This window comes from Acomys russatus, chromosome 1, assembly GCF_903995435.1.
Source record: "Acomys russatus chromosome 1, mAcoRus1.1, whole genome shotgun sequence".
Classification (NCBI taxonomy): domain Eukaryota; kingdom Metazoa; phylum Chordata; class Mammalia; order Rodentia; family Muridae; genus Acomys; species Acomys russatus.
Genome location: NC_067137.1, coordinates 47579853 through 47605416, shown reverse-complemented (window position 1 = coordinate 47605416; position 25564 = coordinate 47579853). Strand labels below are relative to the sequence as shown.

The following is a 25564-nucleotide window of genomic DNA, read 5'->3' as shown; positions in this document are numbered from 1 at the left end:
CACCACGCCCAGCTCTAGCATCATTGTTTTTACAGATGAACATTCTAGCAAATGGATTTTGGCAGTTATGCTTCTCTGTGAATCTATGAAAGAAAATCAGTACAGTTCACATTTTTTGGCCTGAGAGCACTGATGTATTAAGAACACAATAAAATCTCTGTTTTAATAAACTAATAACCATTTTAAAATGATGATGATAATTATTATTATGGCTGATTTCATTTGTCAACCTAACACAAGTTACAGCAATCAGAGAGAAAAAAGCTTCAGTTGAAGAAATGCCTCCATGAGATCCAGCAGTAAGGCATTTTCGCAATTAGTGATCAATAGGGAAGGGACCCAGCTCATTGTGAGTGGTGCCATCCCTGGGACAGTAGTCCTGTGTTGGATAGGAAAGCAGGCTGAGCAAGCCATCAGAAGTAAGCCATGAAGAAGTAAGCCATGAAAAGACAACAAGCAAGCCAATAAGCAGCACTCCTCCATGGCTTTTGCATTAACTTCTTCCTCCAGGTTCCAGACCTTCTTGAGTTCCTGTCTTGATTTCCTTCAATGTTGGACTATGATCTAGAAGTGTAATCCAAATAAACTCTTTCCCTCCCCAATTTGTTTTTTTGGTCACGGTGTCTAATTGCATCAGTAGAAACATTAACCAATATAATTATTACTAATTTTATTTATGTGGATGCCTGTGCCTGCATGAGTACTTATAACCATGAGTATGCCAATGCCAATAAAGGCCAGAAAGCATTGAATCTCCTGGGACGGGGGTTACAGGGTACTGTGAGCCACCTGTTGGGAACCAAGCCAAGGGCCTGGGTAGGAAGAGCTCTTTGATGTCACCACTGAACCATCTCTTTGGCCTGAAGAATAAAGAATGATATGAGTTTCAAAATATATGAAAATTTACCTGCAGTGTGTATGATATATAAATTCTAAGACAAGGTTTTTTTCAGTGTTGATTATGGTAGTCATTTACAGTTTGTATATTGTTGGTATCAATTCCAAACACATATTTGAAAACTCGCAATAACACATTATTTTCAGCCACCCAAAATGCAGTCAACAAAATTGACGTCCAAATTCAAGTTAGTTTAAAGTGAATCTGTAGCCAGACCTTACCTACTCCGGGGCCTGAGGCAGGAGAATCACAAACTGAAGGATTGCTTTGGTTATTGAGTGAATTCAAAGCCAGGCTGGGTAACTTAGATGAAAACCTGCTTCATTATTTTAAAAGTGAAAAGAGGGCTATGGCTGCAGCTTAGTGTTAGAGCATATTCAGTAGATGGAGTGAGGCAGAGGCAAGACAGGAGGTGAAAACAAGAAGAAAGACAATAGCAGCAACAACAAGACAGACAGATACAGATGTGTAGACATGCAGATTCACAGACAGATGTTCTGAAACAGACAGAGGACTCCCAAGGCCAAATGCAGTTGCCTGTGTTTGCTGTGACTTAAAATTGTCGGGCCCTTTCCTTCCCTTTGGAAGTGCAAAGTTATTCAAGGCATTTTAACTTGTAAGCTTAATTAGGTGAACAACTTACCCTGTGCTGTAGAACTATTAATCCTTTATCATAAAGCGGTGCTAATGTCAAACAGTTCACGAGCAGTTGAGGTTTATGAATAAGCACACCAGAGCAGTGTGGACAGTGCTGTCACAAGCTTAATTGTATGTTTATGATTGAAATATTAAACATCTCTCATATTACCAGTTTCTACTTCAGATTATATGTATCCTTCACCTAAAAAGCTCAAGGTGAAGAAAAATGAGCTGCATTTATTCCTCATTTCCTGCCCAAAGACTATTATTCATCCCTTACCATTGGCATCTGCATTATTTGGCAATGGGCTTTCATATTCATTGTTTAATTTTATAGTTATCTTTAAAGATTTAATGGTTTTGGACAGTGGGATTTGCAGGCCAGACCAGTCTTTTCTGCAAATATCCTGTGTGGAGCAGATGGAGTAGGCGAAAAAGGAGATGTATTTTTGATAGGCAGATCTTAATGGCCAAATGCATTTATACTCGTGAGCCTCCCTGCCTTGTCTTTGCATCTGCTAATCATGTTTTCCTGCTTCACCATTTCTTGGTCTTTGTCAGCCAAAGCATTGTTGCTTGCATTTTTTTTCATGAAGGTTTTTGTAGCAGCTGGCTTCTTTCCAGTTGCATTGGCACGGGTTGAACATAGACTTCAGTGCGGTATTGTGTCATGGTGTTCCTGAAATTTATTATCTGAAGTTATATACATGTACATATACGTACATACATAGATATATACATACATATGCAGAATTCAGTGAGTTTGGTTCCCACTGATCTTGAAGTTTTCAAGTATTATAATATTCTTTTCTGGCCAGTCATCCCTAAAATATATAACTGTATTGTCTCAAACCACACAAATAAGATTTATACAACCCTGTGTGATTTTATACAAACCACAAAAGAAATGACACAAGTATAAAGTTAAGAAGAATGGGTAAGATTAGTTCCATCCTGGTTAGGTAAGCAGGAGACATTCTAGTAACAAATAGTCTCTAAATTAACAACTAACACCACCATGGAAAGCTAAAGTCAGGGGGCTGGGTCTTACTTTTGTTTGCTTGGTGTTTTGAGACTTAGTCTAGACATACACTGTTGATCCTCTTGCGTGGTGTGGTGGTTTGAATGAGAGTTGTACCCCACAGCCTCCTGGATTTGAACACTTGATGGTCAGTGCGATGTGAGGATGGTGGACATCATTGTTTAGATGGAACCTCGCTGGAGGAAGCACATCACTAGGGCAAGCTTTCAGAGTGTATTGCTTTGTCCTATTTCCTCTTCTCTGCTTCCTGTGTATGAATAAAAATGTGATCATTCAGCTACCTGCTCCTATGGCTGTGCTTTCCCTGACTGATACTCCTTCTTAGCCATGGTAGGCTCGACCCCTCTGGAATTATAAGCCAAAGTAAATCCGTATTTCCCTTAAGTTGCTTTTAGTCAGTGTTTTATCACAACAGCACAAAGGAAACCAAACACATTGTCTCCCAAGGGCCCTGATGGCTTGGATTAGCTCCTATTATAGACTAAGCATGGATATCTAATCGAAACTTCTCAATAACACACATAGACAGACCACCGTCTTTTTAAAATCATACCATGATGTAGCCATGGGTATTTAAGTGAAGAGATGATTGCCCAGATAAATATATTTGTTCTTTGATTTTACACATTTCAACCTAATTTCTAAAACCATTTTTTAAAAAACATGCATTTTATACACCTCAGAATGTAATATCTGTCTCTGATGATTTTTTGAAATACTAAACATAAAATTTTAGAATTATTAAAGTAAACAAAAGTAACACTTTCTACACCTTTATCCTTAACTTCCCCTTTGTTAAATACACTCACAATAATATATGTTCTTCCTGATTTTCTTTAAGCTTTTATAAACAAGGTTATTATTTATACATATGTATCAATATATTATTAAACCATTTTACAATGATTCTAAGCTTTCTATCTCATACTAAACTTTAAAAAATTTTTCAATTCTGTAAAACAACAATAACAACAACAGAAAAAAAAAAATAAAACAACCCTCCATACTGTGGGGTGTAGAATGTAGGACCTTCAGCTCGTTGGAAAGCGAGGAAGTCTCCTACCCTAAAGGCTTCCTAGGTATTGCTCCTGGAATCAAAGATAGTGAAAAAAAAAAAATCTACCTGCAAGAGTGGGTTGCAGCCCTGGTGGGTGTGGCTACTTAAGTAAGGCACACTATAGATTTAACTAGAACCAAGTGCATTGTTTCTAAAGGCTTACCCTTCCTTCCTAGATTCCAACCCATGCCAACAGGAGGATGTTAGTCCTTGTGCGTTGCTTCCCCAGAGACTGACTGCCAGATGTCCTTAGCAATCTGAACAATGTCCTTTCGTGACAGTGTCCTCTCAAACTACTTGTTCATATGAGACAAAATATATTCTTCTTCACAGAAAAGGATAAACAAATGCAGAAATAAATGCCTTCAAGCTATGTCATCACATCCCTTCCCACTGTCTACATCATAATCTGCACTTTGGCAACACTGGTTTTTCTCTGGGTCATTGCAAGTGTCCATGGTTAGAAATCAACCTGAGTTTGCAGAAAAAGAAATCTTAAATGTTAATGTCAAAATCCTTTAGGGGATGTTCAAACAAAGACGGCTACTCTCCAACCCCAGTGGTCCTTAATCTGGTGGCCTGAATTAAGTTAAAAATCTGTGTGGCTAGCATGTGCCAAAGTGCCCCTGCGAGTGGTCAACATGTCTTGATGACAGTGATATAACATGTTCACTGGTATTTATCAAGGATTTGTGTTTTCTAGACACCTCTGTTAGGAAGAGACTAAGGAGAAAAGACTTGTCTTGGATCAGCAGACACTGATCAAATGTTCATATGAATACACACAATCACAGTCCTAACGGGCTTTAAGTCACTGGTTTTCCATTGCTGTGATTATTAAAATTCTTGCTAAGTAGGCTTGCGTTGGTGGGCGGGGGTTAGGGGGGCGTAGTGAGCGAGACTGTGGTTACCTGTCTCAACTGTCCTGACTGCATCAGAGGGCTCAGTGAGCAAGAAGAAGAGCAGTGATGCTATGCACTACAATGAGGAGGGAATATCCATGATCTGATGTTGAATAACCTTCCCTCCTTCCTGTTCTTATTCTGGTTCCATTTTGTATTAAAGTTGCAATTAACCCTGGACAAAAGACAAGGACACTGCATCCTGCTGACAGGCAGAGTGAAGTCAGCTTTCTTTACCCAGCAGACTAGGTAATTTTGTACTTAATAAATAAGAATGATATCGTAGAAAGGGCATCATTTAAAAACATTAAAAGGATTATTACTTTGCAAAACTATAGAGTGAGCTACAAAGCAAATGTTTGTTTTTGAGTTAGCTAAGCTCGATTCCACAAAAGTTGTTGTGCACTATTGTATTTAACCTTGATTCTGCCTTTAGTTACCTGTGCACCGTACACCACTTCAGCTTGCCTGGCTCTTTCATGTCTATCTGAAGGTGTTAGGTATTTGCTCAGACTGCGTCCAGCTTTGACATTGTATGAAATCAGAACTGTTGTGGAGTTCATCTGAGATGTACATTTTTGGCTCACAAGTATATTTCTCTCCTGAGGATATTTTGGTAAACACGTTGCTTTTAGTTTGTGAGCTATGGTGTGATTTGGCTCTGCTGAGCAGTTCTGGTTAGCGCCAGAGAAAACATTATTCCTGATTATATTAGAACACGGTGGTCACATGGGTTAACCTCTTTTGGCAGGATGTGGCACTGTTTTTAAAAAGTTGAGGCAGTTAGTACTTCTCCATGCCAATACCATTTAATTTTCCCCCTATTGAATCATTCATACTTAAGTTAGTGATTCTCTTGGGAACAAAAAACAAAGCCAGCAACTTTTTGGGTCACCATGAGAAATGGATGCAGTGGGGTCATTTAGAGTCCTCTTCAGAAATAATCTCTCTGATTAGGTAGCCTGGTTTCCAAAGTATGTGTGTTCCTGAAGAGAAGAATGCACTCTTCAGTGGGAAAAAAAAATGCAGATAAACCCATCATCTGTCAGAAATGCACTTGTAGATGTTTTTCCAGAAGCTCCTATAACTCCCAGCCCTACCAAGCCACCCACAGACATTTGCTTGCTCTCACATTTGTTTTGAGGATAACATCTTATAATGCTTTTGTTGGATTGCACATTATGTGGAATTTGCATTGCCTCTTTGTGACTAATATTGAATAACTTTGTTTCGCCTAATTCATAAGGAAAAAACCCTAAGCAACACACTGTGCTGAAATGCTTTAACTCTTTTATTCAAGTGCCAACACAAAGTAATTACCACACAATTCTGGGACGCAACCAAGCTACCGTTGTTCCTTCTGGGACTTCTCAGGCAGAGACCATGTTTGGTTGGAAAATCATAAGATGCCCCAACAGCTTGGGGACAGGACCTCTCATAACACATTTTTCCTGCATACAAAGCTGAATTTTAAATACTCTTTTTTAAACCCACATAAGGAAATATAGTTCTCTGTTGAGAAGCTTTTGAAATACACAGGGTTTTTTTTACATCAAGATTGCAAATCACTAAATACTACTAGTTAATGGAAACCCAATTAAACATTTGTTTTATTGAGTACTCAAACTAGATGGCAGCACATAACAGCTTACTGTTTTCTTTCATTTGCACACAAAATAATTTCTAAACATGTTTGTGCCTTGGAACCCAACTACAAAGTAACAAACTCAAACCAGGAGGCTTGTGAGTTGTCTCTGAAGAATATCGTGTTTTGGAAAGAATGCAAATGACCTAGGTGTGACGTGGAAGCTAGGGGTGTGGGAGGCCTTGTTTCAGGAAGTTTTTGAGTATCACAGTACAGTTGGCCCAGACTTATAAGCACAAAAGTCACTTGCAGATTACAATAAGGGCTTTTATTATTTAGAATTTTAAGTCTTATACAAAACTATAAGTATTAACATGGGAAAACAAAAAATGCAAAAGGAAATGAAAATATTGCTCTTCTGCATGTTCCTGGGAAACTTAGGCAGGGCTTCTTGAACAGCAGCATTGAGTCCGATTTTAAAAGTGAATAGTTATATAGCTTTTTAAAAAAACTTCAGTGTACAAACAACACAAAATATTCATTGAAAGAAACTTTTTTATATGAATATTTCTATTAAAAACAATGTTTTAATTCAAACCTTTAAAATTATTTATTAAAAATTAATTATAACATGAAATCCTGTCTCATAAATTATGACTATTGAGCAGCTAAAGTGAGAGATCATTTTGGGCTCCCTAGCCCTTATTTTCAGGTGAGTGTAATGTTTTACAGTTGATATAAATAAAATTAAAAATGTATGTGTATTATTTCTAAAGACTTTTATAGTAAAATGGGGGTTTCCACATCTCTGGGTTTTAGATCACTTAAAATATACTTACTTGAATTATGATTAGTGAATTAAATAACATTAAGACAAGTTGAAGGCAGATAGTATTTTCATATGCCACCATTCCAAACATTAGGTAGAGTATCTGGGAAGGACAGGTTGTCCTCTCTGCCATGTGGTTCTTCACCTAGGCTGTCCTTAAGAATGCACTGCATAGTTCTAACTGCTTGGTGCCCAAATAGAGCTCACTGGAAGCCCTGGACACTCAGGCACTCAAACCTCTTAAACTTTTCCCTCCTGCCCCGAGGTGCAGCCCACGACAAGAATTACTACAATAACACAAACTCAGCTTTTATCCCAAGCTGAAAAAGGTAGGCAGAATGAGGGAAATTGGTCATATATTTAAGAATGAAAGAGCTATAGCTGCAAGAGTTTACTGGAGGTACAAAGAAGTTATTACTCAGAAGTACTGGCTGTGGATAAAGGACAGTGGCTAATAATTTGTCCGTGTGTTCTGAGTCCAATTCCAGTCCCCACCCCCAAAACAAAACAAAACAAACAAAGCCAGAAGTGACATACCTGCCAAATTAAAAAGAAGAAAAGGTAGGAAAAGAAAACTGGGGGAAAAGTTATTATTTGATGCCCTCATCTAATAGAAATGCATATTCGTTTTCTATACACTCTTTTTATATTTAGTGTAGTGTGTGTGTGTGTGTGTTGTTGTTGTTGTTGTTGTTGTTGTTGTTGTTGGGAAATGAGTAGCTTCTCTCCTTCTCCTATATGGGCCCCAGTGTCAGGCCTGATAGCAAGTATCCTTGCCCACTGAGCCATCTCACCAGCTATGAAAAACTATTCTTTTTCTCGGCTTCAGGAAGTGTTGAAGCCCTGTGGAAAATCTTCCGAGACACTTCTCTTGCCTCAAACACAGTAACATACAATGAAATTGCATTTTCTTCCCCAAAGCAAATTCGCAAACGACAGTGAAGTGTGTTTTAAGTTTAAATGTGTAAGTTTTCTTGTTTTCACACTGACTCATACTTTAAGGCTGAATGTAAACTTCAAAATAGTTGATTCAAGCCTTCATTTAATGCATGAAGAAACAAAGGCCTGTGGAGATGTCTCCTGGGAAGTTATTGTCACTGTATGAAAGAAGAGAGTAAGTGCTGGAATTCAGGGCTCCCAAATGCAGTCCAGTTTCTTTCCATGTGACCCATGGAAAGGACAAAAATCCCCCAAGGCTGCCTTGCTTCCTAACCTCTCCCCACATCCTAAGCAAAATTCTGAGGGAAACAAGTGGCTACAGGAGAACTATACATAAGGGGCTTGAGTAGGTGAAGAGCATACATAACACAGCACACGTTTTAGTGTGATACATGAAAACTTGATTGCTGCCTCATAACTCTCAAGTGATGAGACCACATTCCGTTTTGTATTTGGAGAAAATTGTGTATCAAGAATAACCAACGGACCACGACTTCATTAAATATTACGTATGCTGCAGAAGGCAACTTTGATAATAATACGTTACTGATATCTCCCAAACTCTAGCTGTTTGCAGCTCTGTGGATTTTTTGAGGGGGAAAAACCCGCATAAGCACATCCTTCTGTTTACAAACAATGGAGGAAGTCTTCCTAGAATTTGAGATACTTCAGGAGATAATCTTGCCTAATATGTTACTACTTTGAAAATGATTAAAGAAAATGGAATCCCCCCTCCCCCCAGGGAAGGCAGGTACTTTGACTTGTCAAATTTAAGTTGGACATTTTCTCTTCGTTTGGAACCGCCACAGAATGAGCCCTTTCATGTGCTCAGTACTACCAAACCAATGCAATCCATCTGTTCTGCCAAATTATTCCTAGTTCCCTAACCAAAGGCACTGCTTTTTCATGCATTTTATCATGATTTTATGCCCTTTATTATATTTTACAAAAGGTTCTGATTCCTCCAGGGCCAATGAGAACTGATTAGGACACTGGCTTCAATCCAGGCTTTGAACACAGGAGAGGAAGGAATAGAACTGTTTCCTTTTTTCTCTGCTCCTTGGCAGAAAAAAATATGAATCTATACCGTGTGTGCGCTCCGTGTGTGGGTGGGTGTGGGCAGGCCCTGTTTTATCCTGTCACAGTATGACTTTGTAGATCATGTTCAGAACATTCCTTCTATAATCATGTTGCATTAAGGGGCTTTATTTCAGAAAGACTTAGGTTCTTTAGGAAAGAACCATGGTGCATTGTGAGACTCAATAATATGGTAATTTTACATGACTTTACTCAAACTTCCAATATGAATAGAAACTGCCTTGGGTCTGTGTTGAATCTAGCCATACTCACAATCACAGAGTCGATCCTCGGCAGGCATTATCTCCTTCCTGGTGCTCAGTGGCCACTGCCTGAAGGCAAGACACAACATGATAAAGGAACAGTGAACACAAGGCTTCCTCGTGGTGTTCCTTATTAGATAGATAAAAGAAAAGCTTTATGTACTTATTCCTTGACCTACATAGGCAAAGATCCAAGGCCTATGTTTGCATACCATGGAGGATGCATTAAAAGTCCCAATGTACTCAGAATTCTTAAAACTCCATTGGGTCAGAATATCACAGATGAGTTTGCATAGCCATCCTTCTGACGAGTTTCTCCCTGAGAATGAAAATTGGCATTTCCCCAAATTAAGATAAACAGAGCACTTTGTCCCATTTTGTGATTCATTATGCTCTTGATCTTTGACTCTTGGGAGCATCTTCGGGTGGGGAGGGAATGGAGAATAAAGGGCACATGTGAAATAGAAAGAGAAAGGAAGTGATAAAAATATCTACATTTAAGGCTAAACAAGTGAAAAACTAAATTAAAATGAGAAGTCTTGGAGATCAGTATGAGAGGAAAGTTGATTGGGAGTAAAGTGAGGCACGAGAAGAGAGGACTACACTAGAGCCTCACGACAGTGTCACAAAGAATAAAGTTTCATCTGGGTGACTCTGACCTCGGCTGTGAACTAAGTTCCCATCCTGAGACACAACTCTCAAAATATTCTTTCTCCAGTTTCTTCTAGAGGGAGGGGAAATTTGTCGCAGGATGGCTTCCACGGCTTCTGTCTCTCTGGTAGCTGGAGAGGCAATGGTGACTGTCAGTAAATCAGCTCTTTCTGGTGGCTTTGGGGGAGTATCCCTTTTTTTCTCAGAATTTATGAAGCTGTGGCAAGGTGATGGCGATTTGGGGGACCATACTGAGATCTCCAATAAGAAAACAAACAAACAAACAATAAAAAAGAGTGACTACTTCTTAATATTGAATGCAATTAATTTTCTAATGATGGGTAGGTAGGTTACATAGATAGATATATAGATGATAGATACATAAATACATAGATAGTTGATCCAACATTTGTGTCAAATGAGTTATCAAGATGAAAACTTATAAACAATTGTGTATTTCAGTAATGAAGCAGGAATATATTATAGAAGTGGAAACTCAAAATAAGTCATGCTGAACTGTGGAGATGGATCTTTATTGCCTGATTGCCAACCTTACCCAAACGGATGAGTGTAATTCAGCAGGTGTCCTTTTATAATCTCTCATCACTTGAGTGACTGTCTACTATCATGAATCCTGAATCCTGTTAGAAATTATTGTTTGGGTGTGTGACTGGGAATTCAACTAGAATGCTATTTGAGTTGTTGAAGAATTAAAAAAAAAGTAGAGGCAAACATAGAGTATATAGTATGAGAATGCATGTGACTAGCCATAAAAACATTATCGGTGATGTTTAATATTTTTACCACAAGGATAAATTCAATGTAGACCTGAAAGGGTTCTAATGAGAAAGGATAGGGAAGACCATGGTATGGGGTTAGGATAGTATAGTACTCAAAACTTGTGTCTATATATCAGCTATAGAATTGACATTGATAGCATGGCCTGCATTTCTAGGCTAAGGCATGAGTTTTGCAAGCTCAAGTCCACCCTAGGCAACTCAGTAAGATCCTGTCTCAAAATATAATATGCAAAGAGTGCTGTGTATGAATCTGGGCATTGAGTACTTGTCTGGTATGTGGGTCTTGTGTTCACTTATGCTCTAAAGACAATAGAAATAATTACATTTTTTAATGTGTTGGTGATTTGCTGTATCTACACACATGATAGGTGTCCATGGACAGGATGCTATTTCCTTTCTTTGTGGTCATGATGATGAAGGAAGAACTGGCTGTCAGTCCGCCTGCTGAGTTCTGCTCATTCTAGTTTTAGATGATGCAACCACAGTTACCAGGATTTCAGTGTGTGTGAGCAAGGTCTTTCCACCCTCTGAAATCTTCTAGTAAAACTTTGTCTCTGAGCTCTTGACTTTCACCTTCCTCTTAATCAGTTGGCCTTCTCCTTGTTATGTTTGGTGGTTCTGGTCTGTTCTAAGCATTTCCAAATCTCATGGTTGCTAGGCACTCACCTACTTCTATAAGATGTTTGTTAATTGATGAGAGCTGCGTCTTTTCATTATCAAATTTCCTTAATCTTCCATATTGGAATTATCATCTTACATAGGAATAATTTCTCTAGAGTATATCCTTAGTTTTATATAACTATAAACTGGATTACATGGAGAACTTCAATGTTATGATAAGGAAAATTTCTGAAGTATTTGCTTGTTTATTTGGGACATAAAGATGGTCTTGAGAGCCTTCTGCTCCCCATCATTTTCTCGCTCTGTGGCCCTTGCAATTCCTCCCTAACTGTGACCTGATCATTTATTTTAATGACAAAAGCATAACTCTGCCTCCTGCACAGTAAAACATGTGTGTCACCATGCAGCCATTTCTCCAGCATGCCCTCTCAGTGAACCATACATCAACACCAACTGGCCTGGCTACAGCCTCATTGCCTTACACCTAGGACACAGGATGGAATTGTCCTGGTTCCCAAAAGAGATGTTTTTCCAAGGACTTCTAGGTTCTGCAGAACCTGGCGCTTCTTTCTGCCTCTGCAGCATGGATTCTTCTTGGACCTCACCAAGTGCTATGCTTCAGTGTTCACCTCCTGCTTCCATGTGGTTATGTGTATTCTAAGTGTGGATTAACATCATGTAGTTTTAGGAAGCAGGAAGCACAGACATCTTCAAAAGTGGAGATGAACTAACATTATAGTCTGGAACAAATGTTATCTGGTACATGGATACACTAAGTGAGAAATGTAGCCAGGAAGACCACATGCTGGCTAATTGATATTTAAATTAATGTTCAATATTGACAATTATGAAGCAAAAGCTCTTTGATAAAATGAATGAAATTCCCTCCTGAGCCTGCCTATAATTATTGAGTGAGTCTAGCCTTAAGTTATCAGCAGTACATATTTTTGTTTAATTGAAAATCTGGCACTGATATTTTCATTCAATACTTTAAATGAAATGTTTTAAGAGTGAAGTAGAAATCGAGGACATATCAAATTTCATTATATTCAAATCAAAAAATTATTGTCAAAGTGTCCTATAAGATCCTAAGCATTGACTACAAATCTCTACACTGATTCAATACAGGCCATTGATAATCAGACCCTGAGCTATATGTATTCTTTGGGATACACTTTGAGAAACGTTGGTCTAGAGTATAGCTATCATGAAAGGCACACATGAAGTAATTGTCATGTTTGTGGTACTGAAAATGTAATGCATTCGAGTTTAGTGGTATTAATCTCATTTTTCTTCCAGCAGCATCTTCAGGTCAGTGTAACAACAGAGGGTAATAAATTTATATATTATATAAACAATAAGCCCTATTTGTTCCGAAGCAGATACTTTCATACTAATTTCTTTGTTATAAGTTTATTCTTATGCCAGAAAAAAATTAAGCTTTATGTCATCAGGTGCCTGTTTATCTGAATCTTGTATAAGATCATTTTCCAAATTTTATTATGGTCCTTACCAAGCAATTCTATGTCACATTCTTGCATGATGAATTTGAGCCTGTTATTAATCATCTTAAATGTGACCTTGAGGTCTCATTTTCTTCTGAGTGTTGTCAGTGAAAGACTATAGGTTTCTGCTGTTTTCTTTCAGCGAATTCAAGGTCGAAAAGCCAGCCTGGAGGAAATACAGCTTGTTCATTCTGAACATCACTCACTGCTATATGGCACCAGCCCCCTGGACGGACAGAAGCTGGACCCCAGGACACTGCTAGGTCTGTACAGGCCCCCATTCTACTGAGAACAGCACATTCCAGCACTGCCATTAGTCAACGCTGGTGTCAGCTCAAAATACTTGGCAAGCAGTGTGACAAAAAAAAAAAAAAATCAGTTTTTCCAGCAGTTGCTGCCTGGAATGAGTTGTGTAAAATAGAAACCCGTGCAGATTCTGTATTAGAAAGTGACACTGCAGAGTGTATAATACTTGTTTTTAAATTAACTTTGAGCAATGTTCATCTGGTATGTCTTCACATGTAGAAATATGTGAGCTACCAAATTTGTTTGAGTATACCTTTAAATGGTAACATTGTAAGACATTTTCACATTCTTTATGGAAATTTCTTTTTTTTCCCCTTTCCCCTTTGTTTCTATCTTTCAGTTCTTGCTTCTGAGCTGAACACACAGAGATAACAGAGTACCTGATTTAAATGGAAACTGACAGGAGGTCTTAATGTAATCCATTAAATATAGGCCATACTTATGAGAATTAAATATTACAGTAAATGATGCAAGTAGAAAACTAATGATTGTAATTTGTTTCAATGTATGTTTTTCCCTAAAAATTTATCAGATTTTAAAATAAAATTTAAGCTGCAGAAGTTAAATGTGGATATTGAAACAATAGATATTTTTGGAACATATTAGTGGCAAAACAGTAGTAGGAAATTGTATTTTATTCATAACCTCTTATAATTGAATAACAATACCTAACTTGGAAACACATGCTGAAATAATTGTATTTTACAGTTTTAACTTAAAAGAAACATTTTAAAACTTGCCTCTTTCCTTTGAAGAATTCCACTGAACCAGTCTCAAATCATCCAACTTTCTTACCTAATTCAATATTATTACAAAATTGTTTATGTTAACTTGCCCTAAGTAGTTTAGAGCAAGTATATGACATATGATAGGTAAGCGTTGTGGGAAATAACAAGGAGAGGACAGCAGTTCTCCCCTGTAACTCATGCCTGGGCTTCCTAAGGAGTGGCAAGCCTCTCTAAACACATGAGCATGTGCTTTCCTATTGGGTCTGTGTCCCTGCCTGTGTATAGATCAGGATAGGTGTGGTGGGTGGGGTGGGAGGGGAGACAAAAGCAGAAAGGAGAGCATAAAAATTCCTTAGTTTTTAGAAAGAATATTGCTCAAAATTGGTTAGATTAAGCAATTTATTAAGACAATTAAAATTATGTATAAAATATAGAAATATAAACAGATCAACGTAAGCATCTATAATTTAAATAATTTTTCTTGGTTCTTTTTTTTTTTTTTTTTTTTTTCTTGAGACAGATTCTGTCTGTTGGTCCAGGTTGGTTTGGAACTCTTGGTCCTCCCTCCTCAGCAGAGCCTGGCATCATACCCAGTTCTTTGTTCCTTTGGAGAAAACCATACTCAGAATATACAGATGCTGTTCATAAGTGCTTTCTTTTGCTATGTATGTTAATAACTGTTCTTATTTTAACATGAATAATTCCATCTAACTAACCACAGCTCATCTATCCCAAACATTTTAATTTTCAGGATTCTATGATGCCTACATACTCAAGTATTTAAACAGATGTGTCCACTTTTTAAAAATAGGACTCAACTTCCCCCCTTTTCTTTCCTGTGCCCCAAGAGTATGATTGAGCCAGTCATAAGACTAAATGCTTTATAACATACATATAAAACAAGATAGAAAAATACATTATAAACGTGTAACAATTATCTTGTTTTATATGTATGTTATATAACATTCAAAAGAATTTTTTTCTTGATTGAGAAAAGGATACAAAATGCAAAATCCACAATTTTGATAACTGAAAATTGCCAATTGTTTTGCAGTACTTTATTATATTGGGTGTCTTGTCTCTCTCGGGCTTTTAGTTAGCTGATGAATGATGATACATTAGACATTTCTGGGTTTTAGTTGGGATTTTACATAGCTTGCATTTTAGTTCTTTGGTTCTTTGCTGTTTCTATTAACCCATGGCATTATTTTAATAAATGCTGTAATACCAACCTAAAAAAAAAAAAAAAAGACTAAATGCTTTGGGGTTTCATTGGAACACACACTACAATTGTTCAGAGAGTAAACAGTAAGCATGAAATTCCCTAGCAACCGCCATTCCAAGATTTAAGAACAAAGATATTTACTAATGAAGTGAAGCTTGAACTTGGACAACATGACAGTTTTGTTTACAAATTACAGTTCTCTTTCAGTGATCAAGGCAACACTTTCAGTATGTATTACTCTAGATCAGGTAGCATAGCGATGCTGCATTCTCTGAAGATGTGAGGTCAGCCACTATAATCAAGTTTGGTGGTGGTTTAGAATTCCCTGAGCTTGTCTGGCCAATGAAAAGGGCAACTGATCACCTTCAGTTCCAGCTTGCAGTAGATTGCCGGGTTCTCTTAAAAGATTGCTTTGTATTCTTTGCAGCGTCTAGATTGTTGTAGCTTGTGATTCTTTGTTTTCCAATAGACCAGAAGGACGCTGCTCTATTTGTAGAAATTCAGACTCTACACGCTTTGTCCCATTCATCCATTCCATTTTCTCCCATGCAACTTTTGGACTTCCCCAATCCTTCCCAACAATATGTGAGGTGTCACTTCTAACTCAAAATTTATACTAGACCCCTTATAATTATGTTTTAGAATTAGAAGGAAGGATTTAAACTAAAATCCAGTATGACCAGACTGACCAGTCTTTGTATCTTGAAGGACATCTATTAGATGTTAAAGGGACTACCCATTTATCGCTTTAGATACTCTGGACCTTGCACAGTGGCACAATGACACTTTGAAAATATCATCTCCAGCAGTTTCTAGTAGACATTGTTACTTCATGGCTAGTCATAGTTCAATCCACTGAAAAGTTAATATAGAGCTGTTAAACAATAATTTCAATAAGTGAAGTAACTTAAAAACTTCTTTCCCAACTAAGCTAAAATTATCAGTCATTTACTTTATTTTTATTGTTATACGACTAAATAAAATTTAAACATCACTAAATAAGTTTATTTCCCTTATTTCCTTTAATGCTTAATCATTTTAGGGTTACTTCTTTAAAATACTTTATTAAATTATAACATTTTAATTGTTCATAATTTATCAGTTCAGATATTAAAAATGTTTTAAATTCACATTTCAGATATGGGTTGACCCTTGCAAAATATTCAGGGACACATGGGTAACCTTGTTAAGAATAATATTATTAACATTTTTTGCCTTTCTGTAGTGTTGATTTCTTTGTGTGCGTGCTCACATGTTTATGTGTGCCAGTAGTTTTGTGCAACGGCACTGTGGCCAGAAGGTAGATTGCAAGAGCCGGTTATGTTCTTCTGAGGTCTGAAGTCAGGTTACCATGCTTTGCAACCCCTCACATCATCTCTCGTTTCCTCAAGTTTTCTGCTTTGTTCTGTTTTGAAGTGCCTTTTATTGGTGCCAGTTTTCCAATTTTAACATTATGGTGTAAACAGAAGGCTTCATGCACTCTAGGCAAGTGCTCCCTCATTGAGCTATACCCTAGGGTTTTGTTTTGTTTTATTGAGGGGAGCAATCTGTCTACCTAGTTATATGTTTGCATTTATGCATGCGTTTTTCTTTACCATTTTCCATGTCAGTTATTACATTAAAAAGAATCAGCTTATAAAATTTATCATTTTCAAAATAAGCTTTTTTTCCCTAGCGCAGCAGTACAGGCTCTTTAGACTTGCACTCAGATATGTAAAACTAAAAAAAAAAAAAAAAAAAAAAAAAAATTAAAATAAAAAAAAAATTTAAAAAAAGCAAAAACACAAAACAAAAAACCCAGTTTTCAATTTTAATTATTTTAATTGGCATTTCATTGATCATCAGCAGAACATAGGTAAAATGGAAGTTTGTATCTGGTTCCAATGATGATGAGCACCCTACCTTAATTAAATAATCACAATTAATATTTCAGTATATATGTTAAATATGACATTATTTGTATTTACATCATTAGATCGCAGAAATATTATCCTTCTTATTGCATTACATATTTTTTTTAATTGCTAAAACGAGAGAGATCTATGATGTACTTGATCTTCCATCTTAGGTAGCTTGAGATACCTCTACCATGATATATGTAAATATACACATATATTTTTAGGGTATAAAAATAAGACTATGTTCTTGGGCTGGGGAGGTGGCTCAGTGAATAAGAGTATTAATGGCAATGCATATTTTCCTAAACCTTGTGGCTTAAACATTTCATAATGGAAAATATACTCACTTGACAGTTGAGTTACTTTCCATGAATTGCAATTTTTTTAAATGATAACGAACAGCATTGGCTACTTTTGCAGAGACTCCAGTTTAGATTCCCAGCACCCACATGATGCCTCATAACCACCTGTAACTCCAGTTCCAGGGGAGCTGGTGCCTTCTAATGGCCTCTGTGGGCACCAAGCACACACGTGGTGCCCACACAAATGTTCTGCCCAAACACATACACATAAAGTAATAAAGTAACTAATAAAAAGATCCTAAGACTGTACAGTTGAGAAAATATTTTGTATTTGAACTTGTTAATGGCAGTACCTATTTTTATAAACCTTGTGATTTGGACTATCATATTGGAAAATATACTCAGTTGACAGTTGAATTACTTTCCGTGAATTGCAATTTTTTACATGATAATGAACCGTATTGCTGTATTAGTTTTAAAGTTCTTTTGATCTTGTCATGGTGGATCAGTACCTTAGAGGCTGGGACAAGTGGACTTCTTTGAGTTTATGGGCAGCTTGGGCTACAAAGTGAGTTGAGGGGCAGAGAGCAACACAGAATGAAGTTTTATCTCAAAACAAAACAAGAAATGCAGTTTCTTTCCAAACTACCTGCAGTTGAGGTAGTGATGGGCAGGTGGAAGACACAGCCCACCCTGCATTTGTGTAATTCAGAACTCATGACTACCCACTCAGCACAGGCTTAGGCAAGAGAGGAACTTCAGTGACTGCGAGTCAAGTACTCTGTAATCTTGGGAGGGTGTGCGGAACCACTGCAGGGGAAGGAGTAGGGAGAAGTTTTGGTCAATGCTCAGGCCAGGGTCTTCACTTTGGACTGCAAAAGGCCCCTTAGGAGTAATGAACTAAAGCATTTTTTTGTACCACAAACAAGACTTGTTCATGTGAGGTGACTAATCCTATATGTGCTTTTTTTTCTATTTATTTTCTTTGCTTTGAGTTTGTACTTTATAGAAACAAGCAGTATATTCTGAAAATTAATTCCAGTTGGTCTATGTTTTATGTAGTTTTCTAATAAGTGAAGTAATGACTACATGTGGCATATGCTTATAAAGACCCAAAATGTAAGAACCAAATATTCATGGTATTTATGTCTCCTGTCTTCCTACTATGCAGGTGATGATTCTCGAAAGTTCTTTTCCTCATTACCTTGTGGTGGACTTGGGGTAAGTATGAATTTCTTTCTTTCTTTCTTTCTTTTGTTTGTTCTTTCTTTCTTTCATCACTTTACACCCTGTTCCCAGCCCCCTCCCCCCACTTCTCCCTCTCCTTATTTTCGATGAAGGGGAAGTCCCCAAGGGATACCAACCTACTCTGGCACCTCAAGTTGCAGCAAGCCTCTCCTCTCCCATTGAGGCCTGACAAGGAAACCCAGCTAGGGGAAAGGGACCCAAAGGCAGGCAACAGAGTCAGAAAGGGCCCCTACTCCCAGTGTTAGGGGACCCACATTGACCAGGCTTCACATCTGCTATATATGTTTGGGGGTCTAAGTCCTGCCCTTGCATGCTCTTTGGTTGGTGCTTCAGTCTCTGTGAGCCCCCATGGGCCCAGGTTAGTTTCCTCTATAGGTCTCGTTGAGGTATGCTTGACCCTTCCAGTACCCATTATTCCTTTGACTCTTCCACAAAACTCCTCAAGCTTGGTCTATCATTTGGCGGTGGGTCTCTGCCTCTGTTTCCATCAGCTGCTGGGTGAAGAAAGCTATCATTGAGTCCTACTTACTGCTTTCATTATTTTTTTAATATATTTTATTAATTTATTCATATTACATCTCAATTGTTATCCCATCCCTTGTATCCTCCCATTCCTCTCTCCCTCCCATTTTCCCCTTACTCCCCTCCCCTATGACTGTTCCTGAGGGGGATTACCTCCCCCTCTATATGCTCATAGGGTATCAGGTCTCTTCTTGGTAGCCTGCTGTCCTTCCTCTGAGTGCCACCAGGCCTCTGCTTTTAAATGACACAAACTTACAAAAATCTCCCTTAATTTATCTCTGGAGTTGTATTGATGATTGCCTTTCAGAAAGGACTGTGTGGCCGACTATGCTTAATGCTAAGTCTGAAACTGCCTACTCAAAACAGATTTAGACATCCTGAAATGATGACAACACAGAACTATGCCAAGTGTGAGGCCTTTCCATTCAAGTTCTGTGATAAGGAACTCATTTCTTGAATTCAGCATTGTTAGGCTTTTGTGTGGCTGGAGGAAGGTTTCTGGGAGATATTTTTAAGTAATTCTGCAGTAGAACTCCATTTTCCATAGAGTTTCTCCAGCTAAGCATATACATTGTATAGCTAGTGAAAACAGAACAGACTACTTGCACAAAGTGCTTTGCATTATAGGACACATTATGAAGCCCTTGAGATTGTTTTTGCCTTCAATAATTAACAAAGCCTTTTGACTCAGGATACGTATATCACATTTCAAGGACAGATTTGTTCAGATCCAAAATCATATGAAGAAAGATGTCTATGTTTTTGTGGATGCTTAGAACAAACCCAATATCCTGAAATCTACTTAAAGTTAACACTTACCAGCAATAAACCTTTGTTCTGTAGCATAACTCTAGGTATGTTTTCATGGACTAAGGCATTTAAATCAAGTAAAATTTGTGGATTTTTGAAGAGAGAACAAACATCATGTTTTTGACAATTCTTTGTTATGGCTAAGTCTTACATAGAAAATTTCCATATATTTCTGTTCATCTTATCATTTTAATGATGCCTAACTTAGGAACATGCTGTTCTCTGATCTTGCCTCTCTGGAATTAAAATACCAGCACTAGCCAATGTCTATTTGGAGTGGGTACTTTATCACAATTGACTTCTGGGAAGCCAGCAAAATGTGCACAGATTGTACATGAATGTTGTCCCTGCATCTGTGTCTATGCATACCATACATGCCTAGTGCCCTAAAAGGTCAAATGAAGGCTTCAGATCCCCTGAAACTGGAGTTACACATAGTTTTTGTGAGCCACCATGTGGGTGCTGGAAACTGACCCGGGGTCCTCAGGAAGAGCAGCAGGTGCTCTTAATCACACACAACTCTGGAGCCCATAAACAGTCATCATTACTAACACCGTTTGTGGCAGGTGGGAAATGGAATCTCTAGGTAAGTGGCATGAAGTTTTTAAAATCACACATCCTGTGGCGAAGGGCTGCAAGTACCAATGTGCACACTCACATTTAGACTCTATGAAGCAGCTTTGCAACTCCTTCCATGGGCTTCATCGTTACCAGATGGCCTCTGACACTCCTCCATCCCCCCAGCCTCACAGTGCCTGCTATGGCCCCTTCTCTGCAACTCACTAGTGACTTTAGCTGTTTGATCCTTGACACAAAACAGGCATCATCCCACTTTAGTCCTGGCTGGTTGTAGCAAAACCCCTGTGGTGCTGGGCGCTTGCCGGATCATTCTAAAAAGCAGAGGATAAATGATTTTCGAAATGGTTTTTATTGCCTTTGCCAGTATGTTGTAATATCCCAAGTGGCTGTTTTAGGAGAAAGAGGGCTTACCTGCAAATGGGGCAAAGCTGAAACAAAGCTATTTCATGGGAACTATGGTGGGAACAAAATCAAAGCTATTAAAAGAATGGTGCTCAATGAAACCTACTCCTGGGCATGTACACTTAATTCATGGCGCATCACTTAGTTACACATGGCTCCTCGAGACTACTCATCAAAATACAACCTGGGATGTACTGAGGCTCACTGTCCCTACGTACCCCTCCAAACTTATACCAAATTAGCTTAATTTTAATCTTCAGCAAGAATGACTTCAGTAAGTTCTTTAAAATACCTAAAGAGTGGGTGGTGGCTGCTTTGGCTGGCTCTGAATCTCCAATATGGAGTACACCAGGAGCCATAGAATACCTTCTTGTCTCTATCCCAGACATAACCCTGACTGGGGTGGTCCCAGCAGAGATGATGACATGGGTGAGGTGGCCCTGTTAACCCTGGAGAAGGTTGGAGAGGGCTTGAGAGGGACACTGCTTCGGTGTAGGCCCTGGAAAATGTGTGTGTGTGTGTGTGTGTGTGTGTGTGTGTGTGTGTGTGTGTATGCATGTGTGTGTGGATGTGTGTGTATGTGTGTCTACATGTGAGTGCACACATGCATGTCAGGCACAAATGCACGTGTAGACATGAGCACACATATAGCAGGGCCAAACTTTTAACTTTTTGATGCTATGACAAAGTTATATGAGTCAGTGCTTTTGTCTGTTTGTGCAGTTAAATTTAAATATTGTCTGTTATTTGTGTGTACGTGGGGTGGGAGGGATTCAAGGCAGGATTGTGGAAGTCAAGAACAACTTTGGGCACTTAATTCTCTCCTTTCACCATGAATTCCGGGAACTGAATTTAGGTCACTAAAGTTACTCAAAAGTGCTTTTACCCAATGAACCATCTTGAGCCTACAGTTATTATTGTTAATTCTTGCTGTTATTTAGAAAGAACCAGATCATGTTCTTGAAAATACCTGAGCCATTTTGCTTCCTTAGATCTTTGGTTTTGATGCAGGCCAAGGAGGAACTCTGTGTCCTTTGGCTTTGAACCAACCTGTATCGTAACCTCCAAGCAAGCACAGACATAGTATGTGCAAAAGATAGACAGTATGAATTTGGAGTAGCTTAGTTTAGTATTATGGATGCACCATGGAGGTCTTGAACTAGTAATTGGTTTTTTTAAAAAAGAAAACATTCCTCTGGTTCAAATAATCCAAGATAGACCCACTGGTTTCAATTCAAAAATATTCCATAGACTTCCAATCCTTACTGCAAATTGTCACTGCTTTGAACTCAGTTTCACTCTCTCTAAGTTTAATGTGTAGCTACTGAACGCTGATGGATTCATTGGCTTTTGAGGAGATGATCTGCAGCATTATGAAATCAGAAAGCCTCTGCTTCTTGTTAGAGCTTCTTCTAGAATCGCTTGTAGTTATTGGAATCTTGGCCAGGCAGCGCATGGGCAAGCAGCTCTGAGGATGCTGGAGGATGCACTCTCCAGAAGCATGCAGGCTTCCAAATTTCTTTGTGTTTGAGTCTCATTTTCTTCAGTTACCAGGGCATGACTCATTTCTAATTATGAAGGAATTCCACTGCAAGAAAACCCACCATCTGAAGGAACACTTCACCAAACCCGAGCCTTGGTCATTGTATACTCAAATACATCATTAAGAGAGGCTGCAAACAATAGCCAGAGCAGGGCCATGCTAGTTTGCTCTCCTCAGGGCACATCACTAAAAATAGTGATCATATTCCTGGCCATCCCATGTGACCTGCTGCTGTGTGAAGAAATCTTGAAGTCATTTCTCAGCTTTATTTTACCCCCTCTTCACTTGATAGAGGGGGGGAAACCCACAAACGCAAGGACGAGTAGGCTTTTATGATAATGTCGTCATCAGCTCCCAGCTTCAAACGCTTCTGTGGCTTTTGAGTTGTCATTTATAACTTGGAACTGAATCGACCCATAATTCCCCCGGTACACTTAGAGAAATTGATAACAGACTCTGCGCTTCTTTTATGGCTCAGAGGAGGCAACTCCAATCACATCACTATTGGCAGGCAATATTATTTTTTGACATGGTTGTAAAAGTAGAAAGGAGCTTATGGCATTTGTTTCGATGAGGAACGGGCTCTCAATCTGTGCTGGGGTTTATGGGACCCGATTAGTGAGAAGCGGAGGGAATATGATGTTTGCAAACAGGATATGATTTTATATACATTTGGGCTTCAGGCTCTGTTCCCTGGGGAAGGCCCTGCAGACAGCAGAGAATTCCACTTTTATCCTACAATAGACCGGCCCCCAGTGCCAAGACGCAGAAAAGAACCGTGGTCACTGGGCAGCTTCAGGCCCTTGGTGGGAAGAGGAAGGTCTGGGAAAAGACGAAGCAAGCGAGTCCCTGGACCTTGAGAGGAGCTGCAATGCATAGGCAGAATCTGGTCCTCACTCACTGTTCTTTGATGGGCCAGAAAGTGGGGCACTGTGAGGTTAAACTGAGGCCCCTTGCCTAGCAGCGAGTTCTGACTCTGGGAACACCAATCCAGCTTTTATTACAAACTTTTATTTTTGCCTGTAATCTATATGATGGCACCCAGGTCTCACACACACACTTACAGGTTTATTGATATTGTTTTTATTTTATTTATTGTCTTGTTTTATTTTACTTAAGGACAGGTGTGTTGGGTGATTGGGTTGAAAGCTCATTTCAATTGGTCTGAGGTTTGCTGCAGACGTTCCAGTGATGCTAATAATACTGACTGAACAGAGGCAGGTTTGCATGAAATACTTTAAATTTTCTCTCCTCCTCCCAGAGCTGATATGTATGCTCTTCCCATTTATATGCAAATGTACATATATGTTTATATATGTATTTACATATATATGGCCACAACCATCACAAAAATCAACAGAACACCTGACAATCTGTCATTTTGCACCTCATGCCTAGATTTGTTTCTTTTATTTACCACACTGCTGTATTATTTCACTGCATTTATTCTTCCCAATAGTTGTGAGAAAAATATCTATAGCAAATCATTTGAATGGCTCCTTTGAGATTTCTTTCTATTATACAATACTAAAGAATGATTTAGTGACCAAATGAATGGACATACAGTTAAATCTAATAAAAGAGAAAAAAAAAATCATTCCGTAATGGGATTTATCACTGTTATTTAGAATTGTCTTCTTTGAGATAGCACTGATGTTTTAGAAGGTTTAATGTGTGCCATTAGATGATGACTAAAAAGTGGAAAGGATCCAGGATTGCAAAGGCTAATAAAAAAAATACATTTTCAGTTACTCTGGGCCTATGGTAGCCTGATTAGGTTGAAAGCACTGTGGGAGTACAGGTAAAAGGGCTTCCAAAGAAGGAAAGGAGGAAGGTGGCTGTAGGGGTTACACAAACAGTCGTGAGCTAAATCCCGAGAACACCAAGCACTGTGTCGTGACTGTGTCAGTTGCTTATAGGAGACAGGTATGAGTGCAGGGGAGTGGGGGAAGCAGTCAGGCGGTAACTGCTTCAGCCATAACGACACTCCATCTTACCGACAATTGCACCAAGCTGTTGTCAATTGGGAGAGAATTTCTATTTTCCCAACCCCCTAAAGTGCTTAGTGTTTAAATATGCCAGACATTTGGATGTTCCTTAAGCTTTGATATTGATGGAGGAATCTCTTCCTTTTATCAGATATTTCATCATGTGTTCTTCCCACCCCATTACCCTCCGCAAGCACAGTGCCTTTTATTACATCAGCAGAAAGAGAAATATGGTGGCATCTGCTGCTCACATGCAATAATCAAGATAATGTTTATTCCCTAGCATTGATGTGATCAAAGCTCAAAGCTGGCTTGCCGTCGGTGCTTGAATTGAACTTAACTATATGTCGTCCCTTCAGTGCTGCATCCACACACATCATGACCCCTTCCATCAGGCACAAGAAGATCGGTCATGGTTTTATTATATCTCTTTTCCTTGTCTCCCTTTTCGAATTCTCTTTGCATTTTCATTACCTTTAAGAATCGTACAAATGATACTACTAGTAGGGTATCTACAGCACTTAGAAAAAGTAAAATTGACAACACTGTCTTACTGAAATTATTTAGTTTTTGTTTCACATTGTAAATTCTACCAAAAGCTCATGTTGCCCTTGACTTTAAAAATGTAGCAAAAATTATTTTTTTATTGTAGCATCTACTGTCACCAATTTATTATAAAACCATTTTTTATTAATTTATTCTTGTTACATCTCAGTGGTTATCCCATCCCTTGTATCCTCCCATTCTTCCCTCCCTCCCATTTTCCCCTTATTCCCCTCCCCTATGACTGTTCTTGAGGGGTATTACCTCCCCCTGTATATGCTCATAGGGTATCAAGTCTCTTCTTGGTAACCTGCTGTCCTTCTTCTGAGTGCCACCAGGTCTCCCCCTCCAGGGGACATGGTCAAATGTGAGGCACCAGAGTACGTGAGAAAGTCATACCCCACTCTCCACTCAACTGTGGAGAATGTTCTGACCATTGGCTAGATCTGGGTAGGGGTTTAAAGTTTACCGCCTGTATTGTCCTTGGCTGATGCCTTAGTTTGAGCGGGACCCCTGGGCCCAAATCTGCCTATCATAACGTTCTACTTGTAGGTTTCTAGGACCCTCTGGATCCTTCTACTTTGCTATTCTCCCATGCTTCTCTCATCTAGAGTCCCAATAGGATGTCCTCCCCTCTGTCCCAGTTTCCTGGTACGTGAAGG

At 38.7% G+C, this 25564-nt stretch overlaps 1 protein-coding gene across 1 annotated transcript in view; it reads left to right on the top strand.

Annotated features, from left to right (window-relative positions):
* Positions 1 to 25564, top strand: part of Hdac9 (histone deacetylase 9) — a 792898-nt gene that overhangs the window by 535505 nt on the left and 231829 nt on the right. The window contains exons 15-16 of the mRNA XM_051144941.1: positions 12951 to 13071; positions 18439 to 18488. Of these exons, the coding sequence (XP_051000898.1) occupies positions 12951 to 13071; positions 18439 to 18488 (171 nt within the window). The remainder of the gene's footprint in view (positions 1 to 12950; positions 13072 to 18438; positions 18489 to 25564) is intronic.